The sequence below is a fragment of the Myotis myotis genome, unplaced genomic scaffold (genome assembly GCF_014108235.1).
Source record: "Myotis myotis isolate mMyoMyo1 unplaced genomic scaffold, mMyoMyo1.p scaffold_m19_p_6, whole genome shotgun sequence".
Classification (NCBI taxonomy): Eukaryota; Metazoa; Chordata; class Mammalia; order Chiroptera; family Vespertilionidae; genus Myotis; species Myotis myotis.
In genome coordinates, this window is record NW_023416368.1 from 1,499,260 (window position 1) to 1,515,816 (window position 16,557).

Sequence of the window (16,557 nt, forward strand, 5' to 3'; positions counted from 1 at the left end):
AGGTGCTCAAGGGGAAGCCACTTGGCCTCTGGGCCTCAGTTTCCCCATCTGCACCAGCGACAGCACCTGGCACAGGGAGTGGTGGGGATCCGGGCGATGACCACTGCCCACACCGGTCCACGGGAAACGCTCAGTGGGTCCTGCTTAGTTCCCATCGGGGCTCCCAGGTCACCCAGCCCGGCAGGTGAGAAGAGGCCCAGAGCTGCTGTAGGGAAAGTACAGTAGGACCCCCCCCTCCCCGCGCCCTCAGGACTGCGAGGCCCACAGGGCTCTCTGTGCTGTGGCCCGGGCACCCCAGTGCTGGAGCCCTCAGTAGGTTCCAGTGTGGCCTCGGGGTTGTTTCCCATTTTCTGCCCCCCGCCCCTTGTATAGCGGTTGTGTGTGTGTGTGTGTGTGGGGGGGGAGGCAGAGAGAACGGCCAGGGGTCCAGTTCAGAACCTACCTCCCCGTGGCTGCCTCCTCGGGCCTCGGTTTCCCCATCTTCCCTTCACGTGGCCATGGTCAGGAAGCCTTGGATAAGGTCGGCAGCACACAGTAGGCGCGCCGGATTCTGGAGCTGTTGCACCAGGAGCCTACGGCCGCCCCCCTCTCCAGGGCCCTCCTTGTCTGGGGCAATAACAGGGTAACCACCACCCGCACCCCGCGCTCCGGGGGAGCCCGCACCCCGCCCGCCAGGCGCACGCCCCGCCTCGCCTGTCACCACGGACACGTCTCCGTCCTCCCACTCCCCCGGCTCCTCCCGCACAACTGCCGGCAGCAGACCGGGGTCACCTTCCCGCCGCCGCCCACGGACATGCTGGCCTCCCGGCCCCAGGGCGCTCCGTCCCCCCGCAACTCGCCAATGCTCACCGCGTGCTGCCCTGCCCAGCCGCCCTCCCGCCGCCCGGGGACCCCCGCCCCTGGGAGGCCGCCCATCCGTGTGGGCAGCGCCGCGGCCCCGCAGGCCCCCGTGACCTTGGACGCCCCTAAGTCCGGCGTCCACGCCTCCCAACCGGTGCGGGGCTGCCCCGCGGAGCCCGGGGCTGGGCACCGACCCCGAGTGCGCGCGCGCTTCTCGTTTGCCAGCGCGGCAACTTGGAGTGTGACCTCCCGCACCCGGAGCCCGCGGCTGGCAGCGGGGCGGCGGGGAGGGCGGCTGCCAGCGCCGGGAGGGGCGCGCCCACGAGCCCAGCCCCTGACCCGCCCGCCGAGCCCGCCCTCCGCTGCACGGGCACCGGGCCACCTGGGCGCCCGCACCGCACGGGCCGGGCGAGGCGGACACCGGCTGGAGCCCCGCGCCCCGCGCCCAGCGCCCGGGCGCCCGAGGACGCGCGGAGTCGGCGCCGCCTGCAGTGCCCGCCCCGCGTCCCTAGGGGGCGCAGCCGGCGCGGGAAGCCGCGGAGCCGAGCGCGGGGCCGGCGCGAAATTCCAGGCGGGCGGGCGCGGCGCGTTTGAAACCTGGCGAGCGCGAGGGGGCGGGGCGGGCGCGCGAGCCACCGCCCCTCGGCCAATCGGCGGCGGCGGCGGGCGCGGGGGGCGGGGCGGCCGGCCGCGCTGTGAATGAGGAGCGGCGGCCGGGCGAGCGCGGCGCGGGCGGGCGCACTTTCTCCTCGGCGCCGGGCGGGGGCGGCGGCTCCTCAGCCCGCGGACCCTTCGCCAGACGCCGCGCGGCCCGGGCGCTCTGGCCGCGGGGGCGCCGGGGGCGGCGCGACAGGACTCTCGGGCGGACAACTTCTCCCCGCCGCGCCCTCCGCGCCCGCCGCACCTGGAGCCCGTGGCGCGCGGGAGCCGCCTCCCTCCGTCCCGCGCGGGGCCGAGGCCGGGCCGGGCGGCGGCCGCTCAGCATGGCCCGGGGCGCGCGGCGGGCGGCGGGCGGCGGCGCGGCGGGCCCGGGGCGGCCGCGGGGGTCCCTGCCCGGCCCCGAGCGGCGGCGGCGGCCCCGCGGAGCCCGGGAGGCGCCCGAGAGCCGCGAAGAGGACGCGGGGGAGCGCGGCGGGCGGCCGGCGACAAAGTTGATCGCGGGCCGGCGGCGCGGATGGTGGGCGCTCCTGGCGCTGCAGCTGCACTTGCTCCGGGCGCTGGCGCAAGGTAGGCGGGCGCGGGGTCGGGCGGGCGGGGGTCCAGACGGGCGCGGGGCGCGGGGAGCAAGGCAGGCGAGCGGGCGGGGGGCTCGGGGTCGGGCGGGCGCGGGGAGGGGGCGCAGGGTCGGGCGGGGTTCGGGGTCAAGGCGGGGTCGGGCGGGGCGCGGGGTCGGGGCCAGGACGTCGGGGTCCGCGCCTCCCGGGCGGGCGCGGGGTCGGGCGGGGTTCGGGGTCAAGAGGGCGCGGGGTCGGGGTCGGGGTCGGGAGCGCCGCCCGCCGCCCGAGGGCTCCCAGCAGGCGGAGCGGAGCCGGCCGAGCGCAGCGGGTCCGGGGCGGCTGAGCGGCGGTGAGTGGCGACGCCGCGCTCCCAGCTCCCGGGCCGGCACCCCCTCCGCCCCCGGCTGCCCCGCGCCCCCAGCGGGGGTCGCACCCCGACGGCGAACTTCGGCACCGGCCCCTCCCCCTGCGCCGGCTTCAGTGGGACCCGCGGGTGCCAGGACCCCTGGGCAGGGGGGTGGGGGCTGGGCACCAGCTCTGCCCTGTACCCGGCCCTGGACAAGCCGGCGCAGCCTGAGCAGGTGAGCAGCCCTTCCGCCAGGTGAGTGGTCGGGAAGGACCAGGAGTGCGCCACCCAGGGCGGGGGGACTGCCTGGCCGCGTCCCCTTGGCGAGCCTCCTGGGATGGGGCACCCTTGGCGAGCCCCCTGGGATGGGGCACCCTTGGCCAGGTCCTCTGGGATGGGGCACCCTTGGCGAGCCCCCTGGGATGGGGCACCCTTGGCGAGCCCCCTGGGATGGGTGCACCCTTGGCCAGGTCCTCTGGGATGGGGCACCCTTGGCGAGCCCCCTGGGATGGGGCACCCTTGGCGAGCCCCCTGGGATGGGTGCACCCTTGGCCAGGTCCTCTGGGATGGGGCACCCTTGGCCAGGTCCTCTGGGATGGGGCACCCTTGGCGAGCCCCCTGGGATGGGGCACCCTTGGCCAGGTCCTCTGTGATGGGTGCACCCTTGGCCAGGTCCTCTGGGATGGGGCACCCTTGGCCAGGTCCTCTGGGATGGGGCACCCTTGGCCAGGTCCTCTGGGATGGGTGCACCCTTGGCCAGGTCCTCTGGGATGGGGCACCCTTGGCCAGGTCCTCTGGGATGGGGCACCCTTGGCCAGGTCCTCTGGGATGGGTGCACCCTTGGCCAGGTCCTCTGGGATGGGGCACCCTTGGCCAGGTCCTCTGGGATGGGGCACCCTTGGCCAGGTCCTCTGGGATGGGTGCACCCTTGGCCAGGTCCTCTGGGATGGGTGCACCCTTGGCCAGGTCCTCTGGGATGGGGCACCCTTGGCCAGGTCCTCTGGGATGGGGCACCCTTGGCCAGGTCCTCTGGGATGGGTGCACCCTTGGCCAGGTCCTCTGGGATGGGGCACCCTTGGCGAGCCCCCTGGGATGGGGGCACCTGTGCTGTGTGGCAGCCTCGGGGCGGGGCTGCGCGGGGGCTTCGGGAGTCATGGAACTGAGGTTGCGGCAGGTGGGCACCCAATGCAGATCTGTGTGTGTGTGTGTGTGTATGTGTATGTGTATGTGAATATGTGTGTGTGTGTGTGCGCGCGCGTGCACTAGTATGGGGGGGGCGACCTCTGTGTGGCACATGCTGGGGTGTAAATGTGACGGCACCTGGGGGTCTGCACTCAGAGCTGCCTTCCCGGCTGCAGCCGCCACCCCTGATCCCCCTGTCGCTGCTGACCCGACTGGTCTCTGGGGCCTCGCACCCTCCCCAGGGCTTTCGCAGATGCTCGCTTTCCTGTGTGGCTGCCCGAAAACACATTGCCCTATTTCTGGTTAATTTAACTCCTCCATTACTTGGAACATTTTCATTTCACTTATTTGTGCTTCTTTTTGCTTAATGACTTACTTTTGCAGGAACGCGTTTATTAAGTCATTTTGTAAAATGCGATCCGCGGATTGCCAGGGAAGCCAGGTTCAGAGGGAGAAATCTGAATCACTAGGCGTGACCTTTAAGATAGAAATGGTGTTTATTAAGTTTTCCTTAAAAAACAAAAAGACAGTGACCTGCACTTTGCAGTAATCTCTGTACATTCACACATTTGAAAATGTGTGCACACGCTCAAATGAAAAAAAAACCTGGTTTTGTTTTGAAGGGTAGTTCAGGGATTTCAACTTTTTATCAATTGCACGTTGAAGGCTCTATAAAATGTCGCGTTTTTACAACTGTAACGGTAATGAACGTATGTTAATTAAAGAAAAAACACGTACTAAGGCAATGCTCAAACTTGGTTAGGGAGGACTGTTTTATCCCTTGTCGCCAGTAAAAACACCGGCCCCTGTTTTACATTTATATGGTTTATAAAGTGTACAGATCTTTTTGTGTAACATTTCAAATAGGTTGTCACAAATTTTAAATGCATCGACAGGTTTCTGTTCTCTGTGCTCTGTGAAATGTGTAATATATCCATCATTTTTTTATATCCTATTGAAAATTCATATTACAGGAGAGATGTCACCATTTGACAAAAGCTCATGTATCTTGAAAATGAAAATTCTGGTGCTGCAGTAGAGACTTCTAATGGGATGATGAGGTGGTCATGTGGGCAGGGTGTATTGTCTCGAATCTTACCAGGTACAGCGTGACATTCTGCACGGGATCCTTACCACTGTGTCGGAGCCAGTGGAGCAGTTCTTCATTTCTCTGTGTTTTCTTCTCCCGGTGGGTGTTCCATGTGGCTAGCTTGGCCTGGGCATTTTGGGAGGAAAGTGTAACATGGACCAGTAACAGTTACATGTAGTTACAGAGCTTAAGCCAGGAGCAGAGCAAGTCATAGGCCTGTTAGAAACACCTGGCTCAGATGGTCTACCTGGACTTTAATGGTCCTGAGGTTTTACATGGAAAGAGGGTTTCTGCCTTATATACTCTGCTTATTGGGGTGTGTGTGTGTGAGAGTGAGTGTGAGAGTGAGTGTGAGAGAGAGAGACTTTTCTAGATTCCACGACTTTAGTTCTGAAAGGCGGATGGCAACGCAGGCTCTCTTGATGCAGCCCAGCAGCCGGACCGGGGTGTCAGCAGGATGGCCGCGCCACAAGTATTCTGTGTGTGACGCCTCCTGCCGGACCTTTGACGGGCTCGTTGGTCCTCTCCTTAGTGTGTGTTCTGCAGGCGGGGAGGGTAGGCCTGGGCGGCTCAAGTCACTGCTGTGGGGGTGTTCAGTTTCTCCTCTGGCGTATGCCCGGTCACGTGACAGTGATGGTCCTGGAACTTCGGCGTGTGTCACAGTCACGCGGGGAACGTAGTGGACCCGTCGGGGGCCCGCCCCTTTGGTCTGTCATGGAGCCACACCTGCCTTCCAGGTGACCCTGGCTCACACCAGAGTCTGAGAGCCAGGAACTTAGATTGTCTTACGTTTTTCCTCATTCCGGCCCCTTGCTGATTTCCTGGAACCTCTCCAACCCTGTGCCCCTTGCACTTGGTTGCTCAGTGGAATCACCCGGGGAGCTTTACACGATCCTGGACCGGAACCTCATTCTCTGCATTGGTTTTAATCGACTGGAAGTTGGACCCGTTATCAGGAGAGGGAAAAGCTCCCCAGGTGTCCCAGTGCCCAGCCAGGTTTGAGAGCCATTGCTCCACACTGTCAAAGGAGGTCACATGACTCGATTTGGGTCTTAACCTTGTCACGGGCCTTGAGGTTTTATGGTAACCACCCTCCCCCACCCCCCGATTCCAGTGACTTTTGGGTACTTTGAACCTATTTTCACTTAAGCCTGTTTCATGTTCATGAAATTTCTCTCAGATGTAATCAGTTTTTTAGTCACTCATCTTGTTTATTCCAACGGACACTGTCAAGCTCCTGTTAGCCTGGGGGCAGTTACCTGGCCCCGCCTCCGGCCTGAGGGTCTCTGGGGGGTGAGCTTGTGAATTTAAAGGAGCGCCGCAGGTGGCTCTTCTGTCTTGGTTACCGGTTGATCCGTGTGTTGGCCAATCCCACACTCTTACCCTGTTTGCCGTCATCCTTAGCCTGACTTCCTGTGGCCTGGACCGTTTTTCTAGCCTCGGTGAGGTCTACCGATGAGGCTTCCCTGCCCCTGGCTTGCCGGAGAAAGCGCCAAGCAGTGGTCATTGGGTTCACAACAAATCCAGCCGCTTTCTGGGCCCTCGTGGCTTCCCGTCACCCCAGGAGCGCGTTGTTTCCCCTTCCGCTTACCCCGAGACCCCCTTCCCTTCACGACTTAGTAATTTGAGTTTCAGTTGCAGCTTGAGTCCCAGACACCCTGCCTCACGAGAGTCTGCAGAGACGGGGCTGCACGGAGGGGGAGCTCAATGCCCCCTGGTTGCGATTAGACCGCTGCCTGTGACAGACGGCGCCTGGCCCTGGGCCGCTGACTGCCTGTAAGTCTAATCGGGAGCCGTGGTCACCCAGCTGCCGCTAACCTTCGTGGAGCCCTTACTGCGAGCCAAGCACCAGTGCTCCACAGGTCGGCCGTGCTCTTCACCGCGGCCCGGGACGGGGAGCACTTGGTACTCATTCACCTGGGAGACACGGAGGCCTGAGATGGTAGCTAATGGGCCTCGGGTCCCAGGACCAGTCGTGATGGAAGCAGCCTGCCTGGCCCACAGTCCCTGTCCCCACCGCTGGGCGTTTCCCGGCCCTGCCCTTCCACAGGAGCCGGAGGTGCGAAGGGGACGCGGCCGGTGGCGTTTTCTGAAGACTGCATCCCGTGACTTGACCTCAAGTAATCAGGGCACTTATGTACTGTTGTAAAAAAAATAAAAGCTACATCAGCTAATTTGGAACATAGAGCAGGGGAATATGCATAACCCCATGTCCCCACCCCTCTCCCATAATAATATGGCTGTTGCCATTTTGACGTTTTTCTTTCCAAACTGTCAAATTCCAGCTGAGAATGTGGCAGTCTAGGGGCAGACTCGAACACCCCGTAATTGACCACAAGGCGTGTACCAACCATTTTCTTGGAGGGACACTTGGGAAATTCTCTTATCTGCACGCAAGTATGTGCATTTAAGTCCTTTAAATGAAAATAAAGAGCCGGGCTTTGTCAGGTACAGGCTTCTTATTTGTTACTTTGCTTCAGCATGCGTTCTGTCTAACCACAGTTACGTTTAGCTGCGTGCTGTGGTTATACTTAGCCAGGGGCGTCCCTGTGCCCTCAGACGCTGGAGCACAACAAAGTCACGCTGACAAGCAGGCAATTAGTGGAATCCAAGGAGAACTTGTAGTTAACTTCTACCTGCAAGTGGCCTTTATTGCCGTGCTCAGAGCCTCTGTGTCGCTTATGGATGGGCTGTGGATCTGGGCCTTTCTCTCGGTGCCCCAGAGACCAGACTCCAGCAACATCAGCTGGCTAAATCCAGAGAATGGAGCAGACCAGAGAGGGAAAACACAAAAACTGGATTTTGACAGGGTCACAGCTTAAATTTAAGAAAAAAAGTAGTTTCGCCGAAACCGGTTTGGCTCAGTGGATAGAGCGTCGGCCTGCGGACTGAGAGGTCCCAGGTTCGATTCCGGTCAAGGGCATGTACCTGGGTTGCGGGCACATCCCCAGTGGGAGATGTGCAGGAGGCAGCTGATCGATGTTTCTCTCTCATCGATGTTTCTAACTCTCTATCTCTCTCCCTTTCTCTCTGTAAAAAATCAATAAAATATATTTAAAAAAAAAAAAAGAAAAAAAGTAGTTTTAACAGTAGACCTCTTAAAATCCAAATCCATGAACATTGAGTAAAGCTGAGGATGGGGAATGAAAGGTGCAATATAAAGGGGAGTTAAAGTGGATTTATCTTTTTAAAAAGTAAGGGTGTTGATATGTCTTATTATCTGGTTAAATACTCCTATTAAGAGATGATACGTTTCTACCTAATGCATCTGAGTATTTTAATGTGTATAGTCTCTCATTCAAATTAATTGGACTTGAACATTTCTGTAAGGCATTTTATTAAACAAATTCTCCCCTAAATTTGTAATTATCCTATATAATAAAAGGCTAATATGCAAATTGGCTGAACGGCAGAATGACTGCTCGCTCTGACATGCACTGACCACCAGGGGGCAGATGCTCAGTGCAAGAGCTGCTCCCTCATGGCCAGTGTGCTCCCACAGGAGGCGTGCCGCTCAGCCAGAAGCTCTGAGCCAGGCTCACAGCTGGTGAGCGCAGTGGCGGTGGCAGGAGCCTCTCCCACCTCCGAGGCAGCGCTAAGGATGTCTAACTGATGGCTTAGGCCCCCAGACTGTGAGAGGGCGCAGGGTGGGCTGAGGGACACCCCCCCGCCCCCCAGTGCATGAATTTCATACACTGGGCCTCTAGTCTTTTAATAAAAAAGATGATAAACATTTGTACCTTTGATCCCAAGGGAGAGCATATTTTGTCAGCTAGGACTGTGAATATGGCACCACTTATCATCCTTTTGTAGTAGCACAAAGGAATTATCCTTAAGTTTTTCAATGAATCATTGAAATGCAGAAGTCTGCCATCGCTTGATAGATCCTTGCCTGCCAGTTGTTGATCCTCTACCTAGAGACCTGTTCTGGAGAGCTATATTATTATTAGTCTTATAGTTTCATTATATTAATACTATTCTTATTGTATCTAAATACAGAAATTAACAATGCTGTTATGAGAATCCTGCTTTAGGAAACCCTAGTCCAGTGATGGCAAACTTTTTGAGCTCAGTGTGTCAGCATTTTGAAAAACCCTAACTTAACTCTGGTGCCGTGTCACATATAGAAATTTTTTGATATTTGCAACCATAGTAAAACAAAGACTTACATATACTTTTTAAAATATATTTTATTGATTTTTTTACAGAGAGGAAGGGAGAGGGGTAGAGAGTTAGAAACATCGATGAGAGAGAAACATTGATCAGCTGCCTCCTGCACACCTCCCACTGGGGATGTGCCTTCAACCAAGGTACATGCCCTTGACTGGAATCAAACCTGGGACCTTTCAGTCTGCAGGCCGACGCTCTATCCACTGAGCCAAACCGGTTAGGGCAAAGGTTTAAATTATTGATATTTATTTTATATATTTAAATGCCATTTAACAAAGAAAAATCAACCAAAAAAATGAGTTCGCGTGTCACCTCTGACATGCGTGTCATAGGTTCGCCGTCACTGCTGTAGTCATTTATTCACTTGCTATTCTAGTATTTAGGTGGCCTGACCTCCTGACAGCTCTAAAGCTGGAGACCGACTCATTGCCTTAGCCTGGCCCTCCCCCCACTCCAGCTCCTGTGGTCTCGAGTGGGTATAGTGGGAATATGAATATTTTTTAAAAGCTTTCCTTGAAATACAAATGTGGTGAGTGGAAAAGACATTGGGCTAAGTATCAGTAGGCCTGATTTTTATTTCATTCTCTAACCAACTTGCAGTATGAGCAAGTCTGTTAGCCTCTCTGGGTATAATTTCTCAGCTGTAAAAGTTGGGGGCGGGGAAAGAGACTAGATTTTCAAAATTTTTCTTTTCTGATTCTCTGATCTTCTGCATGTTGTCAGATCTTCTCTGCCCTTCACCCAGACTCCTGTGTCTCCTTCTTGGGGATTCTATAACTCCGTGTCTTAGCTCTTGGAATCTAATTCTCTTCATTTTACATTTGCCAGGGTAGTTGCAATGTCGAAGACAACTAAGATGCAATATAATATTTCTCTTTAGGTGCTGCCGTCTAACATGTGACGTATTTACTCTACCCTGATAATGGTTTATGCTCAGAATTTTAGGTTCTGTAAAATGGATTAGTGCCATAACTTGTCAGTGTAAGTCTGAAATTTGGAGAAATAAATTTCTTTAAAATGTGAGATGCTTACTTATTTAAATGGCTGGAAGAAAAAAGAGCAAGACTAGTTAAAATATACTGGAGGTAATTAATGCGGTGAGAAGTCTGAGGAGATAGGAAAATAGTGATGGATGTGAGAGTGTCTGTATTTACTGGGCAGTGGCCATCGGCGATGAAGGAGGTTAGTACATGGTTTCCGTTGACATTTTTGTTCAATCTAACATTAGGTTGGTTGTCTTCTTTAGGGACTTTTAGTAAATCAAAAAGCCCTCAAGATTAACACAAGAATTCTATTTCACTTTAACAGGCTTAGCTGGGACTCTGTTGATATACAGACAACATCTAGTGAAGATTAACTGCTATCAGTTAAATAATCCAGTATCTTGACCATAGATATATCTGTTCACTAAATCTATTAATTTAGTGAACTTTGGAGATTAGCTTGTTGAACATGGGCTCAGACAATAGTTTCTTCACTGTTGGTTTTTTTTTTTTTTTTTTTTTTGGCGGTGTGTGTGTGTGTGTGTTTTATTTTATTTTATTTTTTAAAAATATATTTTATTGATTTTTTACAGAGAGGAAGGGAGAGAGATAGAGAGCTAGAAACATCGATGAGAGAGAAATATCGATCAGCTGCCTCCTGCACATCTCCTACTGGGGATATGCCCGCAACCCAGGTACATGCCCTTGACCGGAATCGAACCTGGGACCCTTCAGTCCGCAGGCCGACGCTCTATCCACTGAGCCAAACCGGTTTCGGCATATGTGTGTGTTTTAAACTGACAGGCCAGCCTTTGGAGATGTGGGCTCTAGAGAATGGGCTCAACTCCCAGGCCCATATTATTGCATGAACAACCTTAGCCTTTGGTGCAAAGTTTTGTTGCCTTTTCCCCCTTTCAGAACTCTCCTCTGTACGTATTCTAGACATGCTTCCTTATCATGAGGAGTTAGGGAGCTCTCAAGTATGTAAGCTTGAGTTCATAAAGATGAGTGATCTTTCCTAGAAAAAAAAACATAGGGAGGTAACCAAAGAACACACCCCCGACTCAGAGGAGTGTGGCTCTTCTAGGAGTGCCGATCATTTCCTTTATTAGGAATGATTGGTGGTGGGAATTTTAGCAACCCAAGGAGGCTGGTTAGGAAAAATTTAGATTTGGGGTAAGGAGGGATTTCAAAATTTACATTGCATAGGTATCACCTGTCCGACGTGGGTAAGGATGGTCAACTTCAGGGGTGATAGTGTCTGTGGGTTCTTCTCTTCAGTGTGACCCTGTGTGTATTTGTGCTTTTTCTCATGAAAGAAGGCCTGTTTTCAAAGTGAAGGTTAGTTCCATCTTGCCTTCCCCTAGGTGTTAGATGTGAAACTCCCCACTCCCCCCCAAAAGAGGTTTTGTATTTGTGGATCAAGCCCTTCTATATAATGGGTGCCAGCATAGATTTAATACAGGAACCACCAGATGGCAATAGGAAAAGTGTTTCTATAGAATGTAATCTGTAGTTTTCACAGCTCCCTCCCCTCCCTCCCCTTCCTTGGTACACTACTTTTCAGTATACTTATGCAATGTATGAAATTGTTGGTTATGAGCAAGGTGAGTTTATAATACCTGACAATGCTAATCAAAACCAGGACATAGAATAGTGGCAAAGTGCTACTGGAAAATGACATTTTATTTGCATGAGTGCATGTATGAATTGTTCCCAGAGAGTGGGTTTCCAACAGTGTAACTTATGGCTTATGTTATTGTATAGTCATGATTTTACTTCTAAATTTTTATTCGGCATTTAGCTCTGCAGTAAGCTGTGATGATTTGCGAACATAAAAGAAAACATGGCTCTTATCTTGCAGCGTGTTATGCCGCACCTCCTAAAGGCAGAGATATATGAGTTTACAAACATTGCACGTATTTAGGTATCTTCTGGCAAAGGTATTCCTACCTTTTGTAGAATTGTTTTATTTTTGCCTTGGAGGCATGCGCCCCTTTTCTAAGTATGTCTTCTCGGCTCTTTAAGGCTTTCTTTTTCTTAGCTGAGACTCTTGGTTGCAAGCTAGAAACTCAATCTGAACTACTTAAGAAAAAAGGATTTCATTGGAGACATCGAGGTATCGCAGTGTAACGAGAAGAATACCTTGAAACCTGGCACGTTTAGGGTTCAGCTCTGCCTCAGGAATAACTAGAGCCAAGTGTTTGAAAGCTCTCCGGTACTGTCCTCTTTGTCATCATCTCTGTTACTGGGCTGGTACCGTCCTTGACTCCTACTGAAAATTGGCTTTCTTGTGTGACCGAAACCCAGCTATTACCAGTCTTTGCGTTACTGTTGCTTCAGACCCTGAAGTAAAGATTGACTCAAAGCTTTGGTGCTGATTAAAAAATTGTGAAATGCTCAGATTTATGTGTTAAAAGCAGGCCATGAGGGAAAAATAAAGCATGCTGATTGCAAAGTTGGAAATGGGTCGGGAGAAACCAGCATGAGTGGCGGTAGGCCAGTTAGGGTGTGTTGGCAGTTGAGGTGAGAGGAAGTAGTAGCTTGGACTGGGTGGCAGTGTTGGAGATGGAGAGAGCCGGATTGAGTAGGGAGGTTTAGGAAGACCCTGAGATGGGCAGGATTTGGTAATTGGATTTGGAGGGTGATGTCCAGGTTTTTGGCTTGCATGGCTAGTTGATTGGGCAGTCATTCAGTGAGGTTGGACCACCTCAGTTTGGGCAGCATGGTCCTGTTTTGGTTTTGAATGTGTTAATGTGAGGCACCATTAAAGCTTCCGCATGGAGTTGTTAGGTAGGTGTTTGGATACGAGTTTTTTTTTTTTTTTATTATTAGTTAAGGTATTACAAATGTGTCCTCATCCCCCCCATTAACCCCCAACCTCCCCCCCACACACACTCATGCTCCCATCCCCCCTGTTGTCCATGTCCATTGGTATGGCTTATATACATGTATACAAGTCCTTCGGTTGATCTCTTCCCCTTACCCCGCCCTCCCCTACTTTCCTTCTGGGGATTGATAGCCTGATTGCTGTTTCTCAGTCTTTGAGTCTGTCCCTTTTCATCAGTCTATGTTGTTCTCTATAATCCACAAATGAGTGAGATCATGTGGTATTTATCTTTCTCTGACTGGCTTATTTCACTTAGCATATTGCTCTCCAGTTCCATCCATGCTGTTGCAAAAGGCAAGAGTTCCTTTTTTTTTTACCGCAGCATAGTATTCCATTGTGTATATGTACCACAGTTTTCTAATCCACTCATCTGCTGATGGGCACTTAGGCTGTTTCCAAATCTTAGCTATGGTGAATTGTGCTGCTATGAACATAGGGGTGCATATATCCTTTCTGATTGGCGTTTCTGGTTTCTTGGGATATATTCCTAGTAGTGGGATCACTGGGTCAAATGGGAGTTCCATTTTTAGTCTTCTGAGGTAGCTCCATACTGTTCTCCACAGTGGCTGCACCAGTCTGCATTCCCACCAGCAGTGCAGAAGGGTTCCTTTTTCTCCACATCCTCTCCAACACTTGTTGTTTGTTGATTTGTTGATGATAGCCATTCTGACAGGTGTGAGATGATAACGCATTGTCGTTTTGATTTGCATCTCTCGTATAATTAGTGACTTTGAGCAGGTTTTCATATGTCTTTCGGCCTTCTGTATGTCCTCTTTCGAAAAGTGTCTATCTAGGTCCGTTGCCCATTTTTTTATTGCATTGTTTATCTTCCTTTTGTTAAGTTTCATGAGATCCCTGTAAATGTTGGAAATTAAACCCTTATCGGTGGTATCATTGGCAAATATGTTCTCCCATGTAGTGGGTCTTCTTGTTGTTTTGTTGATGGTTTCCTTTGCTGTGCAAAAGCTTTTCATTTTGATGTAGTCCCATTTGTTTATTTTCTCTTTAGTTTCCATTGCCCTAGGAGCATTATCAGAGAAGAAATTTCTTCGGCATATGTTTGCGATTTCGCTGCCTGTGGATTCCTCTAGTATTTTTATGGTTTCCCGTCTTACGTTTAAGTCTTTTATCCATTTTGAGTTTATTTTTGTGTATGGTGTGAGTTGGTGATCTAGTTTCATCCTTTTGCATGTATCTGTCCAATTTTCCCAACACCATTTATTGAAAAGACTGTCTTGACTCCATTGTATGTTCTTGCCTCCTTTGTCGAATATTAATTGGGCATAGTGGTTTGGGTTGATTTCTGGGGTCTCTATTCTATTCCATTGATCTATATGTCTGTTCTTGTGCCAGTACCAAGCTGTTTTAAGAACAGTGGCTTTGTAATACAGTTTGATATCTGGTATTGAGATCCCACCTACTTTGTTCTTTCTGAGGATTGTTGCAGCTATTTGGGGTCTTTTTTTATTCCAGATGAATTTTTGGAACGTTCGTTCTAGATCTGTGAAATATGCTGTTGGTAATTTAATGGGGATTGCATTGAATCTATAAATTGCTTTGGGTAGTATGGACATTTTGATGATGTTGATTCTACCAATCCATGAACACGGTATATTCTTCCATCTGTTTATGTCTTCCTCTATCTCTTTTTTCAGTGTCCTGTAGTTTTCAGCATATAAGTCTTTTACCTCCTTAGTTAAGTTTATTCCTAGGTATTTTAATTTTTTTGGTGCGATGGTAAATGGGATTGCTTCTGTAGTTTCACTTTCTGTAAGTTCACTATTGGTGTAAAGAAATGCCATGGATTTCTTAGCATTAATTTTGTATCCTGCTACATTGCCGAATTCATTTATTAAGTCTAATAATTTTTTGATGGAGTCTTTAGGGTTCTGTATGTACAGTATCATGTCATCTGCAAATAAGGACAGTTTTACTTCTTCTTTTCCAATCTGGATGCCTTTTATTTCTTCTTCGTGTCTGATCGCAATGGCTAGTACTTCCAGTACTATGTTGAACAGGAGTGGTGAGAGGGGGCATCCCTGTCTTGTTCCTGTTTTTAGGGGGAATGGTTTTAGTTTTTGCCCATTGATTATGATGTTGGCTGTGGGTTTGTCATATATGGCTTTTATTATGTTGAGGTATGATCCCTCAATTCCTATCTTGCTGAGAGTTTTTATCAAGAAAGGGTGTTGGATTTTGTCAAATGCTTTTTCCGCATCAATTGATATGACCATGTGGTTTTTCTCTCTCAATTTGTTTATGTGATGTATCACATTTATTGATTTGCGGATATTGTACCATCCTTGCATCCGTGGGATAAATCCTACTTGGTCATGGTGTATGATCTTTTTGATGTACTGCTGGATCCGATTTGCTAGGATTTTGTTGAGGATTTTGGCATCTATGTTCATGAGGGATATTGGCCTGTAATTCTCTTTCATTGTATTGTCTTTATCTGGTTTTGGGATTAGGGTGATGTTGGCTTCATAGAATGAGCTGGGAAGTGCTCCTTCCTCTTGGATCTTTTGACATAGTCTGAGGAGGATAGGTTTTAGGTCTTCCTTGAATGTTTGGTAAAACTCCCCTGTGAAGCCATCTGGCCCCGGGCTTTTGTTTGCTGGAAGCTTTTTGATTACTGCTTCGATTTCCTCCATAGTTATTGGCCTATTGAGATTTTTAGATTCTTCCTGGTTAAGTTTTGGAAGGTTGTATTTATCTAGGAATATGTCCATTTCCTCCAGGTTGTCTAGTGTGTTGGAGTAGAGTTGTTCATAGTATTTTCTAACAATCCTTTGTATTTCTATGGGGTCTGTTGTTATTTCTCCTCTTTCATTTCTGATTTTGTTTATTTGGGTCCTCTCTCTTTGTTTCTTGGTGAGCCTGGCTAGAGGTGTATCAATCTTGTTTATCCTTTCAAAGAACCAGCTCTTGGTTTTGTTGATCTTTTGTATTGTTTTTTTGGTCTCTATGTCGTTTATCTCCGCTCTGATCTTTGTTATTTCCTTCCTTCTGCTTACAGTGGGCTTTTTTTGTTGCTCTCTTTCTAATTCTTCGAGTTGTAAAGTTAGGTCATTTATTCTCATTGTTTCTTGTTTCTTGCAGTAGGCTTGTAGAGCTATGAACTTCCCTCTCAAGACTGCTTTTGCTGTGTCCCATAGGTTTTGGATTGTTGTGTTTTCATTGTCATTTGTTGCCATGATGTTTTTTATTTCTTCTTTGATCTCACTGGTGACCCAGTCGTTGTTTAATAGCATGCTATTTAGTCTCCATGTGTTTGATTTTTTTGGATTGTTTTTGTTGTAGTTGATTTCCAGTTTTATGCCTTTGTGATCTGAGAAGATACTTGATATGATTTCAATTTTCTTGAATTTGAAGAGACTTTGTCTGTGACCCAATATATGGTCTATCTTTGAAGATGACAAATGTGCACCCGAGGAGAATGTATATTCTGTGACTTTGGGGTGAAATGTTCTGAAGATATCAATTAATTCCATCTGATCTAGTGAGTCATTTAGGATTGATGTTTCTTTGCTGAGTTTCTGTTTAGAGGACTTGTCCAGTGGAGATAATGGGGTGTTAAGATCCCCTACTATGATTGTATTGCTGTCAATCTCTCCCTTGATCTTCTCCAGAAGATTTCTTACGTATTTGGGTGCTCCTATATTGGGTGCATATATATTTACCAGAGTTATTTCTTCTTGTTGGACTGCTCCCTTTAGTATTATGAAGTGGCCTTCTTGATCTCTTTTTATGTCCTTCACTTTGAGATCTAATTTGTCAGATATAAGTATTGCTACCCCGGCTTATTTTTCACTTCCATTGGCCTGAAAAACCTTTTT

The 16,557-nt window shown here is 50.5% G+C and overlaps 1 protein-coding gene across 1 annotated transcript in view; it reads left to right on the forward strand.

Annotated features, from left to right (window-relative positions):
* Positions 1-1,558: 1,558 nt before the first annotated feature.
* Positions 1,559-16,557, forward strand: part of SDK1 (sidekick cell adhesion molecule 1) — a 562,331-nt gene continuing 547,332 nt past the window's right edge. Inside the window, exon 1 of the mRNA XM_036313322.1 lies at positions 1,559-2,067. Within this exon, the coding sequence (XP_036169215.1) occupies positions 1,824-2,067 (244 nt within the window). The 5' untranslated portion in view covers positions 1,559-1,823. The remainder of the gene's footprint in view (positions 2,068-16,557) is intronic.